The following is a 25,986-nucleotide window of genomic DNA, read 5'->3' as shown; positions in this document are numbered from 1 at the left end:
CTTGTGATAAGTGCGTTGATCAAACATGTATTATTCACATCAAAGCAATCATATCATCAATAATCTACAATATGTTTTGAACTCAGGAGCCAGTTTAGAGTAGACAGATTATAGCGTGGGATCTTTATTTTTAGCTGCTATTGTGTTTTGTTCAGGTGACGATGAGATGGCGTGGTACGAAAGACTACTACATTTAGAGGAGAGAAATAGTATTAGTGTGGAGATTTCTATTTTTAGCTGCCACTGTGGTACGAGAGACTACTAAATGAAACAAGAAAGGAAGAATATTATTGTGGGAGTCTCTATTTTTAGCTTCCATTTTGTTTTGCTCAGGTAACGAAGAGATGAGAGAAGAGAGGCAAAGAATGGTAAGTGTGGTATTTCCTTTTACAGTCACTTTATACTGGGACGGATGGTGTACTCGAGTCATTTATTGTAGATGGCAAGTTCAGATACTCCTCAAGACACAGTAGCCTCAGTGCAAATACTTTTTTTTCTTTGGTACAAGAGGGGAAGCCGGCCAAGAGCAACAAAAAATGAAAAAAAAGACAAAAAAAAAAACAAGGTCCACTCGATTGCCAGTCCCCTTAAACAGTAACGGAGTTAGCCAAAAGTCTGGGACAAAAATCTTAGAACCTGTAGGTGTCAGGAGGTTTAGCTGTGGAATAAGTAATGTGTTCTAACTATTGCTGTCATAGTTTGTGGGTTTTTCATTTTATCCAAGAAAGTCGACGTGTTGTGAAATGTATTACTATTTTTTCGCTTTTTTAATATTTGTATTTTTGTTTTTAGTTTTCAGGGGAAGACAGAAAAGACAAAGGAGAGTTAGTTCTCTTCGTTATCTTGCCTGGAGAGAGAGAGAGAGAGAGAGAGAGAGAGAGAGAGAGAGAGAGAGAGAGAGAGAGAAAATCCTTCCTCTATTTGTGGGCTTTTCTCCTCCAGGCTGCTTCTTCCAAAAAACCCTTCAAATATGTGTCAAGTTTTATCCCTGACACACACATACACACACACACACACACACACACACACACACACACACACACACACACACACACACACACACACACACACACACGTCGGATGTTTGTCGTAATCAAAATTAATGATACTCAAACTGATATTAATACTCTTTTCATAACGTTGTGTGTCCCTCATAATTGAAGTATCACCCCGGAACACCCACGAGTTATTATTATTTCTATCAAAGACGCAGTGTTTTTTAACCCTTCCCGGAAAATTGAGCTTCTAAAAATATCACGTAATTGTTAGGCCAAATGATGATGACCTTAATTATTTGTGTTTTATTTACTTATTATTTTTTTTCATCTATCCACTTTTTTTTTCCTCGATAGTATTGGAACACAAAAAATCCGCGTTGTTTTCTTTTATTTTTTTTTTCTCATTGTATTTTATTCACGAGTCGAGCAGCCATTTAGTTGTAAGTCAATTGTTCTCTCTGAATTAAATAGATTTGGTGCGAAACGCTGATTTTTTCCTACATTTATATTTCACATTTGATCTTCCTTTTTTTCATGGATGTGTGTGTGTGTGTGTGTGTGTGTGTGTGTGTGTGTGTGTGTGTGTGTGTGTGTCTGTGTGTGTGTTTGGGTGTATTTGTGTGTGAACGCCTTCGTGGCAGGTATCCCATGTTACAGTTTGTAAATATTAGTGATTTATTAAATGAAAACGTGTATGTCAGAGAATTGTGTAGCTTTATATTTGATGTTTTTGAGATATTTACATAAGTTACCTCTACAGTTTATCAGGAAATGATATTTTCTTTCGGACAAAATGAAGGATTGTAATCTTTTGTTTTCATATGATATTGTATGCAAATTTTTTTTTGTCAATAAACTAACTAACTAACCAACTGTGTGTGTGTGTGTGTGTGTGTGTGTGTGTGTGTGTGTGTGTGTGTGTGTGTGTGTGTGTGTGTGTGTGTGTTGGAAATATGATAAATAATGTGATAGATAAACAAATAGGTAGACATGGGTAGGTAGGTAGAAAAACAGATGCATCGGTAAATAGATAAATGTACAGATATAGAGATAGATAAATAAACAGATAGATACATAAATAGATAGATAGACATGTATGTAAGCATGTATAAGAATGTGGCTAAAATTTGTATGTATCGTATGCATGTATGTATGTATGTATGTATGTATGTATGTGTACACGCATGTAACCAGCTCATTAGTGACGCAGGTGTTGGAGGGAACCTTTTTAATCCTCCCGGCACATTTTCTTATTCTTTTTTTTTCTCTCTCTGGTTTGAAATGTTGATGTATTGTGTGTAATCAACTTTCAGCTCCTAATCACCTCATTATACACCTCCACACTCCACCTGTTGTGAGGAGGATACAGCCATGCTCTCTCTCTCTCTCTCTCTCTCTCTCTCTCTCTCTCTCTCTCTCTCTCTCTCTCTCTCTCTCTCTCTCTCTCTCTCTCTCTCTCTCTCTCTCTCTCTCTCTCTCTCTCTCTCTCTCATCTCTCTACACCTCCATCATCTCCACCTGTTGTGATCTCTGTCTCTCTCTCTCTCTCTCTCTCTCTCTCTCTCTCTCTCTCTCTCTCTCTCTCTCTCTCTCTCTCTCTCTCTCTCTCTCTCTCTCTCTCTCTCTCTCTCTCTCTCTCTCTCTCTCTCTCTGGTTGTGTCTTCCTTTCAGCCAACACAACCTCAAGTTCTCAAGAGTTTCCAGCATCAAAGTGTTCCTAACCTAACGTATTTCTCTCCTACTCCCTTACTTCCTATCCTTGTGTTTCCTCCCTCTCTAAACCTGGAGGTGTGTGGGCGGAGAAACCTGAGGAGGAAGAAGGCGAGGGTGTACGAACAGAGGGAAGGAAAAGAAGGCAAGGTCCGGAGGGAAGGAAATGGACGTGTAAACTTTTCGTAGCCTTACTTTTATCTCAACTTGGTTCCTACATTGTTTTTATAGCGGCGGGAGAGGAAAAATAGTGATGGCCAGACCTAAGGCAAGGACAAGACTGAGTGATGAGAGGGTGTTAGTAAGGAAGGAAGGAAGGAAGGAAGGGAGAGAGGAATGCAGATAGGAAAGAGGGAAGGTAAAAAGGAAGGAAGGAAGGAAGGATGGAAGACAGCTAGAAAGGAAGGAAGGAAGGAAAGTAGAAAAGAAGGCAAGTAAAAACGAAGGAAGGAAGGCAGATAGAAAGGAATGAAGATAAAAAGGAAGGAAGAAAGGAAGGACTGATGAGTGCGATGGAAAGATTTAAGTGAATGGGAATGAGAAAAGATGAAAAATGAGAAATGAAAGAAGTGGGCGTCGTGAGAGGAAAACATAACATCGTTGTGAAGGAGAAAAGAGAGAGAGACGGAGATCAAAGCGAGTAAATGCGGTCGAGAAAGAGAGAGAGAGAGAGAGAGAGAGAGAGAGAGAGAGAGAGAGAGAGAGAGAGAGAGAGAGAGAGAGAACTATTAACTCACTCTATTTCCACCCACACACAAGAAAGAAAAAGGTAAAAGAATAAAAATAAACGAATTTCCCAACCAGTCATATATCTTCCACAAATCCAGAAGTGTATAATTTTTCGTCCAGGTTTACAATAATTTTCCCTCGTACAAACACAACTATAACGGCATTAGTGGTGTTGTGGTGGTCGTGACGCACAGAATAAAATATGGGAGCGATATTTCTCATCCTGTGTATTATCCTCATCAGCACCACACTCTCTCTCTCTCTCTCTCTCCCCAACTCTCTTGTCCCACCAATACTCCATAGCCCATTGTTAGCTTGATACTGAAAAACCCATATACTTCAGTTGTCATGGTGCTTTAAACCCCAAACACTTCAATTAGCTTGGTGCTTGAAGGAAACTGATCCAGTTTCATTTTACTGGTGCTTCTAAAGTAAATCCACACAGTTTAATTCACTTGGTGCCTGAAAACTCACACTGTTTGATTAATTCTCTTGGTGCTTTCAAAAAACCAACACAACTCAGTGTTCGTTTGGTGCTCGAAAAAAAAGTCACACAGTTCAATACTCTTGGTGCATGACAACACCCACACAGTTCAATTCAATTCAGTTATAGCAAGTAAAAGTTTACTTTTCCTTCTTTACTCGACTCGAACTCAGGAACTGGAAACTTCGCAGCAAATAACCTTGTATTGTCGTTCTCTTTTAAGGTTTTGGCATGTCATTAAGGGATTCCATTGAACCATGAGAGAGAAAGAGAGAGAGAGAGAGAGAGAGAGAGAGAGAGAGAGAGAGAGAGAGAGAGAGCGAGAGAGAGAGACTTGCATAAACAAAACAAAAAGAAAAAAAACACATCTGACACAGGCTTTCCATTTCAGGTGAGAAGTGACTATGGAAAGACGAAAGCTGTAGAAATAGATAGACGAAAGAGAGAAGGAGGAAGAGGAAAGTGTGTGTGTGTGTGTGTGTGTGTGTGTGTGTGTGTGTGTGTGTGTGTGTGTGTGTGTGTGTGTTTGTATTTGTGTGAAGAAGTAACGAGATTCAGAAGGGGAGTGATATGGGAGGAGAGAGAGGCGAAAGTGAAAGGGGATGAGGGGAGAGGGCTCGTAATGTTAGTTCAGTGGGACATCAGAGACACAGTGACCAAGGGAGTTCCAAAATTAGCAAAGTTTAAAAGCTGACGTATTCAGGGAAGAGTGAGGTAAGGAGTTGAGAGGCTGAAGATTGTTGTGGGAGGCGGCAGTACGGGAGACTTCGGCGAATCTGAACGTATGATAGTTAATTTGATATTTTTTTTTCATTTATGATGCTGAATACTAGTCACACTCTCGATAGAGCTAAAAGTACCCTTGAAAATTCTAGTAAACTCCTGCAAAGCCCATATAAGGGAATTTAAATGAAACGTTGAAAAGTCGTAACCTCTTCAGTACCAGGACTTGTTTTCATATTCACTCTTCTTACAATTTGATGAGTTTATACCCTTTAGAAACTCATGTGGAGATTAAAATAGTGAAGGCTCTCGCCATTAATCTTCTGACCTGCATAGACTCTTCCTAATGTAGATAAAATCGTCTAATTATATCCAAAACTCAAGGTAAAACTGCGTCCCAGTACTGATGGGTTTAAGATTGCAATCCTCTCTATGAGTACTCCAATTTTTAAAGATTTTGTGTCTTTAGGAAAATACTCGAACACCAAAAAGACAGGAGAGAGAGAGAGAGAGAGAGAGAGAGAGAGAGAGAGAGAGAGAGAGAGAGAGAGAGAGAGAGAGAGAGAGAGAGAGAGAGAGAGAGAGAGTACTAAAGCGTGAATCTCTAATAACTAATGCTTTTATAATTGCACCAAGTTGAGATGATAGGAAGAATAGCATTAACGTTTCTGAAAATGTGCGTCTTTGGGGATAGTAGAATATCAGCGAGAATGATGTAATGTTGAAGTATGAAGGAATGGAGAGTGGCTACGTGAGAGCTTAGGGCAAGGCTTGGTAATGTGTATGTTGGATGGTGAGTTTGGGAACCGTGAAATACTTGGAAAATGGGGAGAAGCATACGAGAAGCTCCAAGATTTGATGCTGGTACAAAGGCTGGAGGAGTTGCGAGGTGGGAGGATGGTGTAAAGGAAATGAAAATTGATGGAGGAGTGGTGAGGCTGCCAAGGAAGTAGATATTGATGGAGGAATGCAATATACGAATGATGTAGCACCTAATGGAAGAACGAACCGGGGAAATATGAGCCTTCCACTTCTTTTTATTTTGTCTTTCTCAGTTAGGTTAAGGGTAAAATAATTCTTCTCAAAGGTTACTAGCTAAATATTCTATAGGACATTTAACACGGTGATGTAACTTAAGTCCTTTTCGTTAATACTTTATCTTGCAAACAAAAAAATATAGAATTCTCACTTAAATACTACAAATTAACTATACAATCCTTTTCAGCACTTATGGTTCACACATTTCAATATACACTTACTCACCAATAAAAACTCCTAATTTGCTAACGTTTCATCATCAATACAATTCCACTAAACATTTCCTCTATCTATTATTCACAAATCTCACTATACACACACGTACGAATAGGATGAGAACCTTTACCTTCCTCGCATCTCATCCCGGAAGCAAACCTGAAATTAAATACAGATCCACGATACTATTACTATTTATTTTCCAACATATCATATTACGGTTTACTCGTGGATTCAATAAGTCTGAGCCGCACGCCGCCTCTCCCTATTTGGCCGTGACTAGCGTGGACGTGAAATGACGGCAAATATGACACATTCCAGCTTGTCACTCACGTATTTGAGAAGGCTGTTGGTGTTTCTATTTGTTCCTCCACGTTTGCTGCTCAGTCACGTGCATGTTGTATGTTATTGTGTATTAGTGTATGTAATGCAGAGAGAGAGAGAGAGAGAGAGAGAGAGAGAGAGAGAGAGAGAGAGAGAGGATACAAACAGACAGCTAGACAGACAGAGAAGCCATTGCACATAGTAACAAATCGAGAGAGAAGCTTTTTTTTTCCTCCCCTCTTTCCTCCATTCCTCTTTCCTCTTCCTAGATCTCCCTCCTCTCTTCCTTCCCTCCTTCACGTCCTCCCCCTTCCCCTCTACCTTCTCGCAGCCAATATCATCATGTCTGCCTCTTGCCTGTCATCAGTCGTAGCCAATCACATAAGAGGATTGCCTCACCAAACCAGACAACAAGCCTTGAGTCGCCGGGTTGGGAGGTGCAGAAGAAGGCGCAGGAGGAGTAGGAGAGGGAGGAGGAGCTGGAGGGGCATTAGGGAAGGAAGGAGAGGATGCAGCACAACGTTTCATAAACCCATATTCTGTAACGCTTCGCTCTCTCACTATCACTGCTTCCTAATGGGTCTAGTTGAAGATACTCGTGTTTTTAAGGGTGTTTTCTAAGATTCTGGTGGTAGATTGGTAAGATTTCTACTTAATTTAAAGGACAAACGGTCATGGAAACCCAGGTACTTGTCTCTGTAGCCTTAGAAAATTGTCGTGGTGAGAGAGCAAGGCGTTTGTGAAAAGGGATGCTGGTCTTGGAGGGAAAACACCGGAGCTTCAGTGACTGCTTCGATATCAGAGTGGCATTAGATTTGGTCTGCATTGCTGTGTTTTCGGGTGTAGTGAGTGCATGGGTAGGGTAATGTTGAAGCAGGAATGGTGGTGGTGGTCTTTGCAGTAATAAGTGTTGAAGGAAGAGGAGAATAATAAGTTTAATACCCAAAAGACTGACATATTTTTTTTTTTTTAGGTAAATGAATATTACAACAATTGCTTCATCAACTCAAAAATTTCATACGACAAGCATTTTTATAACCAAGTGTGAGAAAAACTCCATGTCGCACTGAGATTCTGAAGCGAGTTTGGCAAATAGTGATGTCAAAATCGGTCACGCTGAGTTTGTAATTTAATTTTGGTGGAACGTGTGTGAGTGTTGGAAGGAAGAAAGGTTCGTTTGGTCCTTTGGTGACACTTAACAGCGCCACACTCTCCTCGTCACGTCCTCCATTGTGCACCGCTTTGGCCGAACAAAAGACACTCACACCTTTCATATATTAGAGGCAACCGAGGAGTGATTTAGTGAAACAAGGACGGCGGCTGGGAGGTACAGGAGGCTTAGGAAGCTCAGAATAGTGGTGCCCCAGTAACACACACACACGCACACACACACACTTAACAGTAAAGAATATGTATGAAAATAGCGTTTCAAGAATTCATACAGTAATAACGATATCACACACACACACACACAACTACCACCACCACCACCACCACCACCACCACCACCACTACCTTCATCAGTACAATTTCCACTAACCAGGAAATATTACTTGCCTTGCCTACTTCCTCGGCGTATTATGCAGTGCGTGAAATTGCTATTCCCGAGAAAATAAGCAGAGAACAAGAGTACGACCTAGAGAGAGAGAGAGAGAGAGAGAGAGAGAGAGAGAGAGAGAGAGAGAGAGAGAGAGAGAGAGAGAATCGAAATGGAAAAAGATAATGAATACGTGAGAAGGAGGGAGAGAAAAAGTTGGAATAGAAAAAGAAGAGGAGGAGGAGGAGTAGGAGTAGGAGAAGGATGAAGAGGAGGAAGAAGAGGAAGAAGAGAAGGAGGAAGAGGAGGAGAAAAAGTAAAGCCACTAATTAGGACAAAGGAGAAGGAAGAAGATAAACTAGCAACAGGAGACCAAAGAGAGAGAGAGAGAGAGAGAGAGAGAGAGAGAGAGAGAGAGAGAGAGAGAGAGAGAGAGAGAGAGAGAGTCAGCCAGTCAGTCAATCAAGTCTGTAAAAGGGAAGCGGCATAATTTGATTCACTTACCTAACATCCCGACAGGAAACTCTCCCGGTGCGTCAGCGTTGCTCTGGATCACACTCTGGGTCACGATCCACAGGTAGTTGGTGCCTGTGGGTGCGGGAGGGACGAGAGGGTGCCCCGGATTAGCTAAGATCACGTTGTTATATTCATTTTCTCTATATTAGATGGGATAACTAGCTAACAAATACGATAAACCCCTTCAGTACTGATATGCATCTTTACTATGAGTTTTGAGTATGATTAGACGATTTTATTTACATTAGGAAGGGTTTATGGAGGTCAGAAGATCAATAGCCAGAGTCTTCACTGTTTTACTCCCCCTACATAAGTTTCTAGAGATGTACAAAATCGCCTTATAGTAAGCAGAATGAATATGAAAGAGCGTCATAGCACTGAAGGGGTTAAACACAAAGGCTCTTTAAGATGCCAGTCCCATTGCTTTTCTTTGATTTTAAGTATGAGTGTTTTAATGTATAGCGTGTTTAATCTACTCAGTACCATGACGAGTTTCCATATTCATTTTGCTTAGTATTGGCAGATTTTAAACAGCTTCAGAAACCTATGTTTGGTTTTCGAATACTGAAGACTCTGGCCATTAATCTTCTGACCTTCACTGATCCTTCCTAATGCAAATAAAACTGTCTAATTATACTCAAAACTCAAGGTAAAAGTGTGTCCATGTACTGAAGGGTTTAATTATGCATCGCTCTAAGATAACGGTGTCATGACAGGAGGAAAAAAAATAGTGTTTGCTGTTATCTCAGAATGCGAAAGTGTTGTGTCTATACCAAACACCTTTCCTCGATTGCATTGCGCGTGAGTGTAGTAGTAATGTGAAGGGTGTTCCGTTCTGCCATGCACTTCGCTTATTATGTTATGTCAGGATGAAAAAAAAAAGTGTTACGAGTTCCCTTGCAAAGGTCGGAGTGTTCTGTTAAGTAAATTAATGATATTTGTCCTTTTATTAAATATACATTTTAATAATCCTTTTCACATAATGAAATAATAATGCCTAACGTTTTTCCTGAAAGGGCGAAAACTACAACGAAATTTCATTGCAATTTAAGACGATTTCTCATAATGTTTGCTGTAATGAACAAAAACATTCCACTTTTAAAACTTCAATACTGCTGCACAGTTTTACTTCAGTTCAATAAAATTTGTTCTTTTCCTGACATTACGTTATTTTCTACTGAACGCTACATATGTAAGCTTCACAAACTACACTTTCATAGCATTTCCAATATTGCTGGCCTACCAAAGCTACAGAAACAACCACACTTCCAAAACATGAGGTCCACTACCCACTACCCACACACTACACGCTTAGGTCCGTGTTCTGAAACGCTTTGCTCTCTCACCACGACTATTATCAAAGGCCACAAAGATGATTAGTGACGTTTTCAAGACTGTTTCTCCAGTTAATAAAAGTAAAAATCTTGCCACTTTGCCTCTAGAACACCTAAAAAAAGAAAAAGCTCGTGTAAACTTAAAGCCTTTTGAAATAGTGGAGGTGAAGCAGAGATGTGTTTGAGAATACGAGCCTAGACCCAGACACTCAAGACCCACGTACCATTCAGGCCTAGTCTCTGCGCGCTGCTCATGATGGCGGCGGCCTCCTGGCGAGTGGAGTACAGAAAAAGGATACGCGCCTCTGAACTCACCAACTCCCTCAGGTCTATCTCCGGGTCACTCACGCGCACTGTGTTGGTGATGGTGAACCTGTGGGAAGGGAATAGCAGTGGTGATGTTGATAGTGATGGTCAGAGAAGCTGCTAGGAAGGTGAAATATATGAATGGTGGTGAGATGGTGTGGTGAAGGGTTGTAGTAGGAGTGGTAGTGAATGGTGATGGCCAGAGAAGGTGCTGGGTAGGTGAAATATACGAATGGTGGTGAGATGGTATGGTGAAGGGTTGGAGTAAGTGTGGTAGTGAATGGTGATAGTGATGGTAGTGTGGTGAATGGGTAAAGAGGTTCTTATCTCTTATCTTTATCGTTTTGCTTATCTTTCGAACATCATAATGGATAAATGTCCTTCCATAACCTTTACAAAACCTAGTTCACTTTTACGTTTTCCTTCACATCTTATCTAAATCCCAATCCTATTTAATTCATTACTCTATTTTCCCTACATCATTCCATCATACCACTGACAAACACACTCTACGTCCCTCTTCACACACCCAAATCACCTCACTCTCTTCTCTCTATACTCGTCAATACACCAATAAACTTCACCCTTTACGCCCAATATACTTACTCCTGACCTGACCTCTTGGCAGGGAGCTCCAGAATCAGGTCACGCAGGGCCTGGATGAAGTCGTTGTGCCCTGCGATAAGGGAAGTCACCACAGCGAACTTTGGCCACGAGTAACGCTGCAGTATGGATAGCATCGCCGCTGCCTGGTGCTCGATGGAGGGCGCCAACTGGAGCTGCGGGCTGGACGTGCGCTGCGGGGAAGGCACAAAGAAGGAGGATTATCACGGGGAAGGTCATCATGTGTCCAAGCTAACTCAGTCTGTCTAGTAAGTACCAATTCAGATGTATTTTCTGCACAGTATTTTCTTTATATAGGAGGGAAAACTGGCCAAGGAAACTAAAAATTAAGAAATGTCCACTTGTATGCCAGTTCCAGTTTCTACTGCTGAAATACTCCTACTTACTCATACAAGGGCATAGTCAGGGAAGAGGATTATGACTGAAGTGTGATCTTACTAAACTCTAGTAAGTACTCATCCAGATTTATCTCCTACACCTATTTTTTCTTTTTATGTAAGAGGGGAAAACTGGGCAAGGGCAACTAAAAACGATTAAACAAAAGGTCTACTTATATATATACCAGTCCCAGTTCTGTCCCCACAAATGCTCAGACAGGGAAAGAGGTTATGATTGAAGGAAAATCTGTTGCTGTGATCTTTTGGCGGTAAAACATCAGGGAAACAAGAAGGCCCACTTGTATGTCAGTCCCAGTTTCTGTCCCCACAATTACTCAGACAGGGAAGGAAAAACTATACTGTGATCTTTTGACTGTAAAAATAAAGGAAGGTAATCAATGTAAAGTTTGGTATTGATGCTTGTGGAGATAGAATGAAGGAAAGTCAATTAGTCTTTCGTTCCTTCCCCTTTCTGACTAATAAAATCTTTACATGTTTTAAGTTTATTTGAGGGGGATGTGATAGAGGGGTGATGTTGAAGTGAATGGAGAAAGAAGTGGATAAGGAAAGGAATGAGAGGAGAAATGAGAAGGATTGGAGAAGTGGAAAGAGGGAAGCTTACAGAAGAAAGAAAACAGGGAGGATGGAGGGAAGGAAAAAAAAAATAAGAGGAAAGAGAGAAAAAAGTTAGAATAAATGTTTGGGAATAATTTCAGCCACTCGTGTCATTAAAATTAATCACATGTAGCTTAAGTCTATGGAAACTCAAGATTATGTACATATATGATACTTAAGATAACAGCTCTCTCTCTCTCTCTCTCTCTCTCTCTCTCTCTCTCTCTCTCTCTCTCTCTCTCTCTCTCTCTCTCTCTCTCTCTCTCTCTCCACTCTCAATGTTACGCTTTATCCTTCTATAGAAAATTGTATTCATGCACTTAGTGAAGGTATGGAAGTTGATTATATATATCTTGTGCAACAAAAGCAATTAGTCTTACCCGATCCTGCAGCAGCCAAGTAAGCGTGGAGGGAAAGAAGAAGGTTGGTATTAGAGTTAAGCTTATCTACATGTTCTGTGTTCTAAGTGTTACGAAAGGAATGGCAAGATTTTAGAGCACAACGACATGAGTATGGGTGGTGTTTTTATCATTGTTTTTCATTTTTATTACTTTTTTCTTTATTATGAGTAATATTCAGTCATTTTTCTTCTTCCTTTTCTTCCTCCTCCTCCTCCTCCTCCTCTTCCCCCTCTTCTTCCTTCCTAGCGTGGTATTTTCATCATTAATTTCCATTATTACTTCTTTTTATTATGTCTTTTTTTTTATCTAATATTCAGTAACTTTTTCCTCTTCCTCCTCCTCCTCCTTCTTAGTGTTGCCTCTTCTCGTCTCTCCTCTCTTTTATCTTTCCACTCATTGCTTCTTCATTAATTCCTTCTTGCTCCTTTTTAATATCATGTACGCATGTATATTTCACCTCCTCCTCCTCCTCCTCCTCCTCCTCCTCCTCCTCCTCCTCCTCCTCCTCCTCCTCCTCTTCATTTCTTTTTAATTTTCCTTACTCCAACTAATCATTTTTTTATGTTTTTTTCTATCTTGCTATCAACCACCTCCTTAATTTTTCTCCTCTGGGTTCTCATCTTCCTTCCTTCCTTCTAGATACCTCCTCCTCCTCCTCCTCCTCCTCCTCCTCCCTTACTTTCATGATGATTTTGGCTTGTTCCACTCCATCAAGGGAACTAAATGGTAATAGTGAAATAATAATGAAATAATATACTTTTTAGAGTACACAATTTCAAACAGTTTTTTTTCTTCACTGTGTTATATCTGCGAAGGTTCTCCGCAAAATAACAAGGCTATTAATTTTAATGAGCCTGGAGTCTTCTGTACGGGGAAAAATAAAAGGTTGGGAGTAGTGTTGAAAATTTTGTCTCGTGTATGAAAGGAGGGAAACTAGTGATAATAAAGGGAGGAGTGATATTAAATGGAAAGGAGGTATTCTTTTATTTTTTTTATCTTCCTTTTTCCTTATTTTTTTCTTTTTTTTATCTTAGTTTTTATTTCTTCTTTTCTTCATTCGGTTCGGTCGCTTAAATTGCTGGTTTTGTGTTTATTTTTTACTATTTCTTCCTTTCTTCCGCATTCCTTTTCTTTTCTGTTTCTTCCTCTTCATTCCTTGGTTTCTGATTTCCCTGAGATTATGCATGTTCCCTTTTCCTCTTCCTTCCTTCCTTCCTTCTCGTCCTCCTCCTCCTCCTTTATTTTCTTTCATGCCCTTGAATATTTTTTTTTTTATTCTCAACATATTCCTTTTCCTCCATTATTTTGTCTCATCCTTCTTTCCTTCTCTATCTTTCCTATATTTTTTTTTCATTTCCTCCCACTCCTTTTTTCCCTCCTTCCTTTCATCATTCTTTTTCATCATATCTTCTCTTGCCTCTCCTCCTCCTCCTCCTCCTCCTCCTCCTCCTCGTCCTCGTCCTCGTCCTCGCCTTCCCTCTCCGCATCTCGCTTCGACGTTCAGATTTCTGAGACGCTTAGGTATGAAGGAAGGTAAAGTGAGTCTTGAAGCCGCTCGATCAGTAAGCTTTTGAGGAGGCGAGAGCAGCGCGGGGAATAGGAAGGTGTGGTGGTTGTGGTGGTGGTGCTGGTAGAGGTAGTGGTGGTGGTAGTGAGGCGTCTGGAGGGGTGGCGCTCTCTCTCTCTCTCTCTCTCTCTCTCTCTCTCTCTCTCTCTCTGGTCGCAGCCATGGAGGGAAAAGCGAACGTGGAAAATTGGAGATGAAACGAAGGTAAAATAAATATGTATCTATGCAGGGAATGGAATGTATAAGTGAAAAATGTCAAGTTGTCTGATATATTTTACTGCTCTGCCCGTCCGTCCATGAGAGAGAGAGAGAGAGAGAGAGAGAGAGAGAGAGAGAGAGAGAGAGAGAGAGAGAGAGAAACGCCGTATTTTCCTAAACTTTTCTTTTATATTTTTAAAGAGAAAGGAAGCTGTACCTAAATTGTATTCACATTTATATGCATTATTAATACTTTCCAGATTTTCTTGAGAGAGAGAGAGAGAGAGAGAGAGAGTGTGTGTGTGTGTGTGTGTGTGTGTGTGTGTGTGTGTGTGTGTGTGTGTGCGTGTGTGTGTAATTCATCTCGGTTGTCTGCTGGTCGCCCAGCCAGTCTTCCCCATTACGGAGCGAGCTCAGAGCTTATTGACCGATCTTCGGGTAGGACTGAGACCACATCAACACACTCCACACACCGGGAAAGCGAGGCCACAGCCCCTCGAGTTACATCCAGTACCTATTTACTGCTAGGTGAACAGGGGCCACACATTAAGAGGCTTGCCCATTTGCCTCGCCGCTTACCGGGACTCGAACCCGGGCCTCTCGATTGTGAGTCGAGCGTGTTAACCACTACACTACGCGGTGTGTGTGTGTGTGTGTGTGTGTGTGTGTGTGTGTGTGTGTGTGTGTGTGTGTGTGTGTGTGTGTTTCCTCAATCAAGCATCATCTGCCCCAGCCCTTTCCTTTCTTCTCATTGGTCTTCTTCCCACACTATTCCTCTGCCTTAATCTCGTCTTTCGTCCCCTTTTTGCCCTCCTCCTCCTCCTCCTCCTCCTCCTCCTCCTCCTCCTCCTCCTCCTCCTCCTCCTCCTCCTCCTCCATATTCATTGTAGCATTTCCATTTTGAGTCTCCGTCTTTTGCAGTCTCGGTGGAATATATTCTTTATTATTATATCTTTTTAGTCCATTCGACTTTCAAATTGGAGTGAAAAGCGTTGATTTGATTTTTTTTTTTTAGGGGGGATCTCTTTTTTCTTCTGTTGATAAGTATTAATGTGGAAGTTACGCGTTGGTATTTGCATTTGAAAAGGAGATAGTCATTCATTTTTTTCTTTATGCTTTTAGGTGTGCATTTTTTCTTCTTATTATTCCTTCTTCTTTTTTTTTGTAGTGTTTATGCATAACTACAAATTTGTGGCTTTTTTTGTTCAACTTATTTTTATTCTTATTGCTCTTTTTCTTCTATTTTCTTCTTTTGTAGTGTTTATGCATAGCTACGAATTTGTGGCTTTTTTGTTCAACTAATTTTATTTATTTCTTTTTAATCTTCTTTATATATTTTTCTCTTCTTTATACTTTTTTTTTATTTGTTTCTTTTATTATTTTTCTGGTCTGTTAATTCATAGGTAAAAGTTTGTGGATTTTTGGGTTTAACTTTTCTTTTTTATTCATTTTGTTTATTTTAAGGTTAGGAAAATAAATAAGCTAAATATTAATAGGTTTTTTTTCTCTATACCTTTTTTTTTCTTTGTTTTGTTTATTCATAGGTTGGTGACTTTGTATCCAACTTTCTATTCCTATTGTTTTCTTTTTTTTAAGCTGAGGAAAATGAATGGACTTTGAAGTTTCCTCTTTTAATATCATTTATATAGATTGGAGGATTTTCACAGCCTTTTTCTAACCAAGTCTCATTTTCTTTCTCTGGTTTAATTTCTTTTTATGGTTTTTCTTTTTCGTCTTTTTTTTTTTTACTTATCTTCTTTCATCCAGTCCTTGATCTGATTAAATTTTCTTCTTTTTCTCTTCAATCCATTCATGATCTTTTTAAGTGTGAGTGCTAGTGCTACTTTTTACGTCTTTTCCCTTTTCTGTTAACCCCTTGAGTACCAGGACACATTTCCATATTCATTCTTGCTACTTTTTGGTGGTTTTATACAGTTTCAGAAACTTATGTTGTGATTAGAATATTTTAATCCCCGCATAAGTCTCTGGTCATTAGTCTTTTGTCCTCCATAGATCCTTCGAAATGTAAATGAAATCGTCTAATCATACACAAATCTTACGGTAAAAATGTGTCCAAGTATTGAAGGGGTTGAGGCTAAATACCTTGTGAGTGTTATCTTTAAATCTTTTCACTCACACGCTTATCCTTAACATGCATTCAAACACTGCTTTTTTTTTTTTTTTTTACTCTCCTTGATTCCTTTTTCCATTACCCTTTCCTCTATTCAATAAACTTTCCATATCCTTTCCATTTTTCTTTTAGCTTACCACTCCACCTTTCTTTCCTTGCCATGCCTCCCCTTCCTTCCTCCTTAATTCCCTTCATTCCTTTTAGTTACCTTTCCTTTATTCATTTCTTCTTCTTTACCTTTCCTTTATCTTTTAGTGTGTCTCTCCAACTTTCCACATCTCCACATCTCCCCTTCCTTCTTCCTCAATTACCTTCATCTACTCCAGTTACACTCTTTTTATTAATTTTCTTTTTCCACACCTTTCTTTTTCCTTTGTCCATCTCCTGACACATCTCCTTCCCACTTCTTTCCTTTGACTCTTTGACTCTCACTGGAATATATAACAATTCAGAACACTAAGATCCGTATTCAAAGACGCTTTTCTCTCTCACCACGACTGTTTTCCAAGGCCACAGAGATGATTAGCTGGGTTTTCAAGAGTGTTCCTCCAGTTAATAATGTAGAAATCTTGTCACTCTACCTCTAGAACCGTAAAAACGCATTGAAAAACTCGTGTAACTAAAAATTTCGATATAGTGGAGGTGAAGCAAAGAAGTGTTTGGGAATACGAGCCTAAAGCCAATGTGTAGGGACTTTTAAAGCATCTACAAGATATAAAAGGATAAAAAAGACAGGTTTTGTAATTACTGGACGGTTCAGTGTTCGGAGGCGGTTGTAAAAGAAAGGATGTCCCAGAGTGGTTGTTAATTAAGGGAACATGTGCGTGATAGAAGCGAGAGTGTTGTTAGTTCAGGCACACAGTTTTCCTGGCAGGTTAAAGGCGGAATTAGTAATATCATCTCCTTGCTGGTGTGCGTTTGATTCATACGCCCACATACACCTGTTGGGAGTTATCGCCTTAGTCATAACTTCCATCAGTGTTTCAACTCGTGTGTGGAAAAAAATTAAATTTCTTTTTCAGTTTTCAAAATTTCTAGCGCTTGTAATTTTTTCTTTCTTTCATCAGAGAGGCGAAAATTTTGTTAAATGCTTTCAGCTTCACACAGAAATATCTTGATTTTTTTCATCCTGTATATACACCTGCTGGTTTTTAAAGAGCGGTACATAAATACATTGAGGGTTTGCACACGTTCAGTAGCAGATTCATTAAACATTACTGAGGATACAAATATTCATGAGCCATTTGCTCAGATTCTAAAGATCAGCAACCGTGTTCCCAGGAGTGCTTTTCTAATTGATGAAGGAGAATGTCTTAAATAACTACTAAAATCATGGAAAACTTCCGTGGGAACTCAAATATTAAGCTCTGTTGTATATAGTTGAGAAAAATCGGCGAAACGTTATAGATTAAGGATCTGTCTCGCCAAGGCCCGTCTTGTATGCCCGCCAAGATCACCTTTGTACTTACAGTGTCATGGCGGTAGTCAGGGCAGGGTATTTTGCACCTCATTAAATCAAACCAAACTCACATCATTAGAAAAAATGAGTACAAATCAACCCCTTCAGTACAGGAACACATTTTTATCATGAATTTTGGATGTGATTAGACGAAGGAAGGGTCTGTGGAGGTCAGGAGATTAATATACACACCCTTCACTATTTTAATCCCCGCATAAGTCTCTGAAGCTGTATAAAGTCGCTGTATAAGAAATGCGTCCTGGTAGATGCTTAAGGTGTTCAAAAAATCAAATAAAATAAAAGGGAGACGAATGAACAAAAGTCTCTGCTGAAAAGACTGAGATACAATAACTTACCCGCTCCAGGCCAGAGTTGTCGGCGTTCCAAGCTATGACAGGGATCCCTAGGTAGCCGGCCAGCTGGAAGAAGTACTGCACGGAGGCTGTTGATCGTCCATAGGTTTCCGAGTTGAAGAGATATAGGATGGCGGACACGTTGCTCGGGAGGAAACTGTCACACAATGTTTCCAGGATCTCTGTAGAAGAAGGAAATGTTTCTTGTTGATTGAGAAAATAATGGAAGTTTTTGTTGTTATAGAGTAGAAATATTGTGACAGAGAGAGAGAGAGAGAGAGAGAGAGTGAGAGTGAGAGTGAGAGTTATAGCAAGAACACACATAGACACACACACACACACACACACACACTTTGAAACGTGGCAAGGTGAAGGGATCAAGTTAGTTAGAAAATCTGGTGCCGAAAAGAACTTCAGGAATATACGAGGGAGAGACGAGGCGAAAGGAAAGGAAAGGAAAGGAAAGGACCAAGAGAGAAACGAGGAGCCTTTGTGAGCGACTTTTTTGAGAGTATAAATGCACTCGAGTGAAGGGAAACATGGAGGAGGGAAACTTGACAAAAGAATGTGGAAGAATGTTGAAAAAAAAGAAAGGTGAACATCGACGAGAAATGTAGTTAACGTTATGAAAAGTGAAATAGAGAGAGAGAGAGAGAGAGAGAGAGAGAGAGAGAGAGAGAGAGAGAGAGAGAGAGAGAGAGAGAGAGAGAGAGAGAGAGAGAGAGAGAGAGAGACAAGAATTACAGAAAAATAGAATCAAACACATCTATCTTTTAAAATATAGGAGACTCATCTATTAAACTTACCAGTCAGTCAGTCAGTCAGTCAGTCAACCAATCAGTCAGTTAGCTATTCAGTAACTTGACCACACACACACACACACACACACACACACACACACACACACACACACACACACACACACACACACACACACACACACACACACACACACACACACACACACACACACACACACACACTACAACTCCTCTTAAAATTCTCTAATATATATAAGCTATTCATATTATCAACTTCCTAAATCTCTTTGTCTGCGTGGCTCCCTACCAGTCGCAGCTGCCACGCCACGCACGCTCTTTATTACAGCTATCACGTCTCCTCGCCTCACTGATTGCTCTCTTTCATGGCATTAGTTACACGCGGGAATGTTTATACTCTGTCTATCCCTGTCTGGAAGCACTTGAATTGTATAGGACTTTTAATACAGTTTGTCAATTTTTCTACACTCATTGTGGTGTAATAGTAGTAGTTGTTGTTAAGGTAGTAGTAGTAGTGGTGGTGGTGGTGGTGGTAGTAGTAGTAGTAGTAGTAGTAGTTTCAATTCTTTCGTCCCTTTCTTTCGGCTGACTCTTTGACATGCAAGGGGATTGGCAATTAAGAGGACTTTTTATTCTAATTTTTTTGTTGCCCTTGGTCAATTTCCCATCTTACATTAAAAAATAGTAGTAGTAGTAGTAGTAGTAGTAATTGTGGTAGAAGTAGCGACGGTAGCAGTAGAGGTAGTGGTGGTGGTAAGTGTCGTATATTACTTGACTAATGACCATAGCTGTACATTCTGCAGTATTTGTTCCTCTGCTTTACATTACCTTCCCTTCTCTGGATGTTCACACGTGTTAGTTACTTGGTCCCTGCATCATGAGAGGGAACACCTAATCACACCTGCTCCTCTTACACATCTGAGTTGGTAATGAGCTTCTATTTCGTTGATTCTTCCTTGATTATTTTGTTACATGTGGTGATGCTTCCATAAACTGGTCTTCACTTTACACTGATATTTTTTTCTTAATTGGTATGCTAGTTAGTGGAAAGAGAGGTACATATAGATAGGTTATTGGCTATATAGAAACATGGAAGGTACTGGATAGATAGATAGGTAGATGGATAGATAGATGGATAGATAGATAGATAGATATAGGTAGGTAGGTAGGTAGATAGATAGATAGATAGATAGAAGATAGATAGAGAGAGAGAGAGAGAGAGAGAGAGAGAGAGAGAGAGAGAGAGAGAGAGAGAGAGCGACAAAAAAGCATACAAACATAACAAGAATCTCACAAAAGTAGCTGAACAAAAAGACAAAAAATAGAAACGGAACAAGAGGCAAGAATAAACTGACACATACAGAGAGAGAGAGAGAGAGAGAGAGAGAGAGAGAGAGAGATAAACAGAAACAACCAGATATGATAGATACAAGAACACAGATTAGCAACCCTCACAAAAACATTCCCATGCAATACACATGAGAAATGGTAAGCTGGTGCAGTTTTGCTTGCCAAGGCAGATCGTGTATCGAACCGGCGCCAAATCCTTCTGTGACACACCACCTGACCCTCGCACACCTGTTCCTCCCCTCCCTCCTCCTCCTCTCTTCCCCTCTCCCGTTCCTTCCCCTCCCCGCGTCTCGTCATTCTCCCATATCATCTTTCCTTCCTTTATTATTTTTTTTTCCCTTTTATCCCTTTCATATTCCTTTCCTTCACCATGCACATGTTTCTCCCCTCCTTCCCTCTCCTCTTCTCCCCTCTCCTGTCCCTCTTCTCCCCTCCTTTTGTCATCCTCTCATATCATCTTTCCTTCCCTCTCACATTTTTTTTTATCCTTTTCATCTTTCTTTCCTTCACCATACACCTGTTTCTCCACTCATCTCTCCTCCCTTTTCTTTCCTCTCTCTCTCTCTCCTTTTTTTTGTTTATCCCTTTCATCTTCCTTTCATCTTCCATTTCCTTCCACATCATTCTTTGTATCCTTCTATCCTTTTCGCTCCTCTTCCTCCATCCATTTTTTTCTTATTTTATTTACTTTCTTATTCCATTTCCCTTCATCTCTTCGCCCTCCTCTTCTTTTAACTCCTTCCCTTTCACTTCCTCCATTTCGTTTTTTTTATTCTCTTTTTTGCTTCTCCTTTCATTTCTACGTATTTGTATGGTTTCTTTCTCTCTCTTTTTCATTCCTCCCTCCACCCATTCCTTTCTTTCTTTCTCTCTCTCTCTCTCTCTCCCTCCATTATTCTCCCCTCGCCTTTCTCTTCATCTATTCGTGCTTTCTTTCTGCTCGCTCATACTGAACAGCAAGTCTTGAATGTTCCTCGAGTGTTGAGTGAGTGTCTCGCAACTCTTGATACAGTGTTGAGCAGGTGTTTCGATACAATTTAGCTTGAAGTCTCTCTCTCCCACTTTTTTTTCTCTCGCTCTTTTTTTTTCTCTTTACACGTACACGCACGCACACACACACGCACGCACGCACGCACGCACGCATGCATACACACACACACTCTCTCTCTCTCTCTCTCTCTCTCTCTCTCTCTCTCTCTCTCTCTCTCTCTCTCTCTCTCTCTCTCTCTCTCTCGTCTTTGTTTCTCCCTTCCTACCTGTTTTCTTTTTTTCTTCTCTCTTCGCTTTTGTTTACCTCCATTTGTTCTTCCATTCTTTCCTCTTGATTGCCTTCTCTCTCTCTCTCTCTCTCTCTCTCTCTCTCTCTCTCTCTCTCTCTCTCTCTCTCATTCATCTGAGCGAATCACTCCCAAAAATGGAATAGAAATAGGCGATGGGTTAACATGACAATTTATGGGCAGTGTGTGAGCCTCTCTCATTCATTTTTTTGCCCCTTTGATAACATTGTTCCAGAGTCACCAAGGGGAGCACGAAGGGATCTCTCATATATCTGTTAGCTTATTGTTATTTGTTCACATTTTACTGGTGCCTGGGTGGTGGTGGTGGTGGTGGTGTACGTATGTTTTCAGGTTCTTTTTTTTTCTTTTCGTTTTTTTTTGTTTTTTTTTTAGGGAGTGAGTGAATTTGATAGTGTTTTTTTTTTCAGGCATGTATTTATTTTTTTTTATTTTTTTTTTTATGCGATTGAGTGTTAAGTGAAGTCTCTGGAGTGGTTTTTGGTATTTTATTGCGTATACACTATACAGATCACTTACTTTTTCTCTTCCGTTTTCTCTTTTTTTCCGTTTTTTTTTTTCCTATCTCTTTTTATTATATATTTTTTTATTTGCAAGAATCGTTAATGTTCAAAACAGATTCTATTTTTTTTTTTTTTAACTTTTTATTCTGTATTTCTCACTTAAAAATCCTAACTTTTTTTTCATTTTCTATTTTTCCTTCTTCATTCTTTTCATCACCATTCACCATATTTTTATCCATCCATTTCATCACTCACCATACACACACTAACATCCACTGCTCTCTCTCTCTCTCTCTCTCTCTCTCTCTCTCTCTCTCTCTCTCTCTCTCTCTCTCTCTCTCTCTCTCAAATAACCTCCAGCACCACACCCATACGTCAATCTCAGCTCTTTTATTATTTTTCCCTATTTACGAACAAACTCCCCTTATAACGACTCCATTTTACTCCCTTACACGTGATGGGAGGAGCGAGAGAGAGAGAGAGAGAGAGAGAGAGAGAGAGAGAGAGAGAGAGAGAGAGAGAGAGAGAGAGAAAGGAAAAAAAAAGAGGACTAGGCATGCTCGTATATTTTGCTTACAATATTGACGTTTATTATAGACCAGAACAGCCTGGAGAAGCTTTATAGCATAGCGTGTATTTTCCGCCCACCATCTCCGCCCTCCATCCCGCTTCTGCCTCCCTCGCTCAGCCTCCTATAACCCCTCCCCCGATTTCTCCCTTCCCCTACCCCCCAAACTTCCGTGGCATTTAAGCGCCATATTCAGAAACACTTCCCTCTCTCACCGTAACCATTTTCAAAGACCATAGAAACGATTAGCTGAGTTCTATAGAGTATTTGTCCTGTTGATGATATAGAATACTTGTTAATGTGTCGCTGGAATTAGAGATATCCTTAAAAAAAACAGTGTCATTTCAACTAGAGTCTTTGGAACATAGTTAAGGTGCTGTGAGGTGTGGAAGTGTTTCAGAATGTGGGTATTTTATTTTCTATTAGTGTCTTTGGTGTTGATCGTTGTTTGTTTTGCAAGTGTAAGATTGGTTTGCCTGTTTCACTTCCTTCCTCTTCCTTCACTCCACTCTGACTCTGCTTGGTGAAGTTTGTTTAGGCTTTTTTCTTTTTCACTTCCTTCCTTCTCCTCCTCCTCCTCCTCCTCCTCCTCCTCCTCCTCCTCCTCCTCCTCCTCCTCCTCCTCCTCCTCCTCCTCCTCCGTCTCCTCGTATACGTCAGGTAAATTCATGCCCATGTAAACTCAGGTATCCAATTTATTTTGCTTTTAGATAAGTCAGATAAGATAGTCAGTCTATTGGACCTCTATGGGAACTGGCAACTAAGTGGACCTTTTCATTTTGTTGCCTTTCACCAGCTGTCCCTTTTCAGTTAACAAAAAAAAAAAAAAACATTAGTAAGTCGTTTCTATTAGTATGAATTAAAGTCAGGTTTTATAAGCATGTGTTCACCAGAGTCAGGCAAATGGAACACTGAAAATAAGCACAGAAGATCACTTGATTAAATCCCACGAATGTACCACGAAAGAGGCATCGTTTTGTAAGCAGCTATCCTATTCTACAGGATCTTAGTGGAGCGAGGCAAGGCTCCCACGCTATAGTGAGGAGAATAAAGCTTGGGAAAGAAAGGAAAGCACCACTGAATGACTCCCACATGTCCCCTTGAAGCGTCATTCCATCTGCAAGCCTCGTTCACTCCACCCAGGTACACACAGCTTACTTAGTCTTTACAAGCCCCGCAGGACGCGCCCTCAGGGTTGTGCGTCTAAGTTTAGAAGGGGAAAAGGATCAAGAAAGGTTTGTTGTCTGCGGTTTTTCCCTTCGTGTATCGCCGGGAACACCGTGTTGTTTGCACCGCACGTGTGATGGACATGGCCTGTGTGTGCGGCTCCAGATGTAAATATCATAAAAAGGGAGGAAAATAGTGGAAGAAGAGATTCAAGCGAGCTTAATGTGAGCTGGGCTATCTTCTCGCTGATGCTCATATCGTAACTTAACTACTTGCCTATCTATATACCTAATCCAACGTAACTTACCTATTATGCATTTATCCTAACCTGAACTGCCAATATACGTGTTTACCTTACCTAACTTAACCTCCCTACCTACTAGTACACTTATCCTAACTTAACCTATTGTTTACACTTATCCTAACCTACACATATTCTCTCTCTCTCTCTCTCTCTCTCTCTCTCTCTCTCTCTCTCTCTCTCTCTCTCTCTCTCTCTCTCTCTCTCTCTCTCTCTCTCTCTCTCTCTCTCTCGTGATGAGGAAGAGAGCAGGGCGAGATGTCACTAATCATCTAATCAAGGGGGAATTAATTTTGTGAGGCATGAGTTAGTCTGCTGACCTGGAAACGTCAATAAAAGCCACGACTCAGCACGACACCAAATCTAAGAACGTATTCCGTAACCTCTTCAGTACCAGGATTTTTTTTTTTGCTATTGAAGAGGGAAGCTGATCAACGGCAACAAAAAAACATAACAAAAAAGGCCAACTTGATTGCCAGTTCCCTAAAAGTTTAGTAGAGTTAGCCAAAAAAAGCCTGGGATAATGGTCTTGAAACCTCTGTCTTAAATTATGTCAACACGTAGGAAGATGGAAATATAGAAGCAGACATATGTTTTCATATTCATCGTGGTGACTATTTGGGGATTTTTATACAGCTTCAGCCACTTATGCGGGAATTGAAATATTGAAGAATCTGGCCTATTAATCTTCTGACCTCCATAGATCCTCCCTGATGTAAATTAAATCTTCTATTCGTACTCAGAACTCATGGTAAAAATGCATCCCAATGCTGAAGGGGTTAATATTCCATCAGGCTGTCTCTTACATTATAGTGACTGTAGCGCGAGTATTTCAGGTGTTGGCTAAGGTCTTTAACTCCTTCAATACTGAGAAACATTCTCACCTTTCTTGCCTTGATATTTTGGGTACGATTAGACGATTTTATTTGTATTAGGAAGGGTCTATGGAGGTCAGAAGAGTAGTGGCCAGAGTCTTTACTATTTTAATCCCAACATATGTTTCTGAAGCTGCATAAAATCCCCAAATAGTAACCAGAATGAATACGAAAACGCGCATTGTACTGAAGAGATTAAGTTCAGTGTGTTTTTTTTATGATTTTAAGGGTAGTTTTTCCTAAGGGTATTGCATCTTAAGTAGGACAAACTCTCATATTTTTCTATGTGAAATTTGAAGACAGTCTTGCTAATAAAAAGCACTTACGTTGTGTAACGTTAGAATGATAAACTCTTCGAATGACACGTAGCGAGTAGTCACGTAGTAGTAGTTGTAATAGCAGAAAGGGAGAAGGGAGTAGGCCTTAGGGATCTCTACTTATACATTGTCTAAGCTATTCGAGTGACACGTGGCGGGGAGTTAAGTATAGTCTGGCTACTGTGAAAATGGCTAATGGATTTAAAACATATTGTAGCTTATTGATAATTGATTTTATGTGAATAATACTTGCTTTCTGTTAATCAACGCACTCATTACAAGGACAGCTTACGGTTTTCCTCAATATCTGACAACCACACATTCCCTGAGACACCATTCGGACCGAGACCCAGGAGCCATTTTAGAGTAGACAGACAATAGCAGTAGTAGTACTAGTAGTAGTAGTATACTAGAGAGGAAGAGGGGAGAGAGAGCAGGCCTTAGGGAGCTCCATTTACATTGTCTGAGGTAACAATGATAAACTATTCGAATGACATGTAGCAGGTAGTTAAGTAGGAGTAGTAGTTGTTGTTGTAGAGAGAGAGAGAGAGAGAGAGAGAGAGAGAGAGAGAGAGAGAGAGGGAGAGCAAGCCTTAGGGATCTCCACTTACACTGTCTAAGGTTACAATGATAAACTATTCGAATGACATGCAGCAGGCAGTTAAGTAGTAGTAGTTGTTGTTGTAGAGAGAGAGAGAGAGAGAGAGAGAGAGAGAGAGAGAGAGAGAGAGAGAGAGAGAAGGCCTTTAGGGACCTCTAGGACTGGGGTGGGGAGTGGGGTAGGGAGGGGGAGTAGGGAGGGAAGGACGGACCTGGATTGCATTACGTCAAGATAATGTATGATCAGAATTAATGGCTTGCCTTAATGCCACGCGACGCAATTCACTCATTTCCTTTGACTAAATGTTCTGTTCTCTCTCTCTCTCTCTCTCTCTCTCTCTCTGATACACAAGAGAGACAGACAAAAATATATATAAACAATTAGCGATGCGATGAAAAAAACAGGAATAAGATGAGTGTGGTTTGATGCGTCTTGTGTCTGTTATGAGTGTTGTGTTACTATTATTTTCTATTCATCGGAGGAGGAACACAAGGTCGGTAAACACACCCATGCGGACACCTTCATTCCATAACTCCTCGTGTTGGTGACAGTTAGTGCGTCAGTGGGAGAAATGTGCGAGTATGTGAGTG

General features: G+C 40.3%; 1 protein-coding gene across 10 annotated transcripts in view; it reads right to left on the bottom strand.

The window, feature by feature from the left end:
- Positions 1-25,986, bottom strand: part of LOC123505526 (glutamate receptor ionotropic, NMDA 2B-like) — a 218,751-nt gene that overhangs the window by 113,759 nt on the left and 79,006 nt on the right. For 7 of the 10 annotated variants that reach the window (XR_006675181.1, XR_006675183.1, XR_006675182.1 and 4 more), the window contains exons 2-6: positions 17,644-17,822; positions 11,912-11,917; positions 10,522-10,712; positions 9,834-9,982; positions 8,264-8,347 (exon numbers count right to left, since the gene is read on the bottom strand). Coding sequence is in view for 7 of the 10 variants with exons in the window: in XM_045256920.1 (XP_045112855.1) it covers positions 8,264-8,347; positions 9,834-9,982; positions 10,522-10,712; positions 11,912-11,917; positions 17,644-17,822 (609 nt within the window). In the remaining 3 variants the exon portion in view is untranslated. The remainder of the gene's footprint in view (positions 1-8,263; positions 8,348-9,833; positions 9,983-10,521; positions 10,713-11,911; positions 11,918-17,643; positions 17,823-25,986) is intronic. The other 3 variants (XM_045256922.1, XM_045256921.1, XM_045256923.1) reach the window with 3 other exon arrangements.

The sequence above is a fragment of the Portunus trituberculatus genome, chromosome 18, assembly GCF_017591435.1.
Source record: "Portunus trituberculatus isolate SZX2019 chromosome 18, ASM1759143v1, whole genome shotgun sequence".
Lineage (NCBI taxonomy): Eukaryota > Metazoa > Arthropoda > Malacostraca > Decapoda > Portunidae > Portunus > Portunus trituberculatus.
This window is presented reverse-complemented; position numbering and strand designations above follow the sequence as displayed.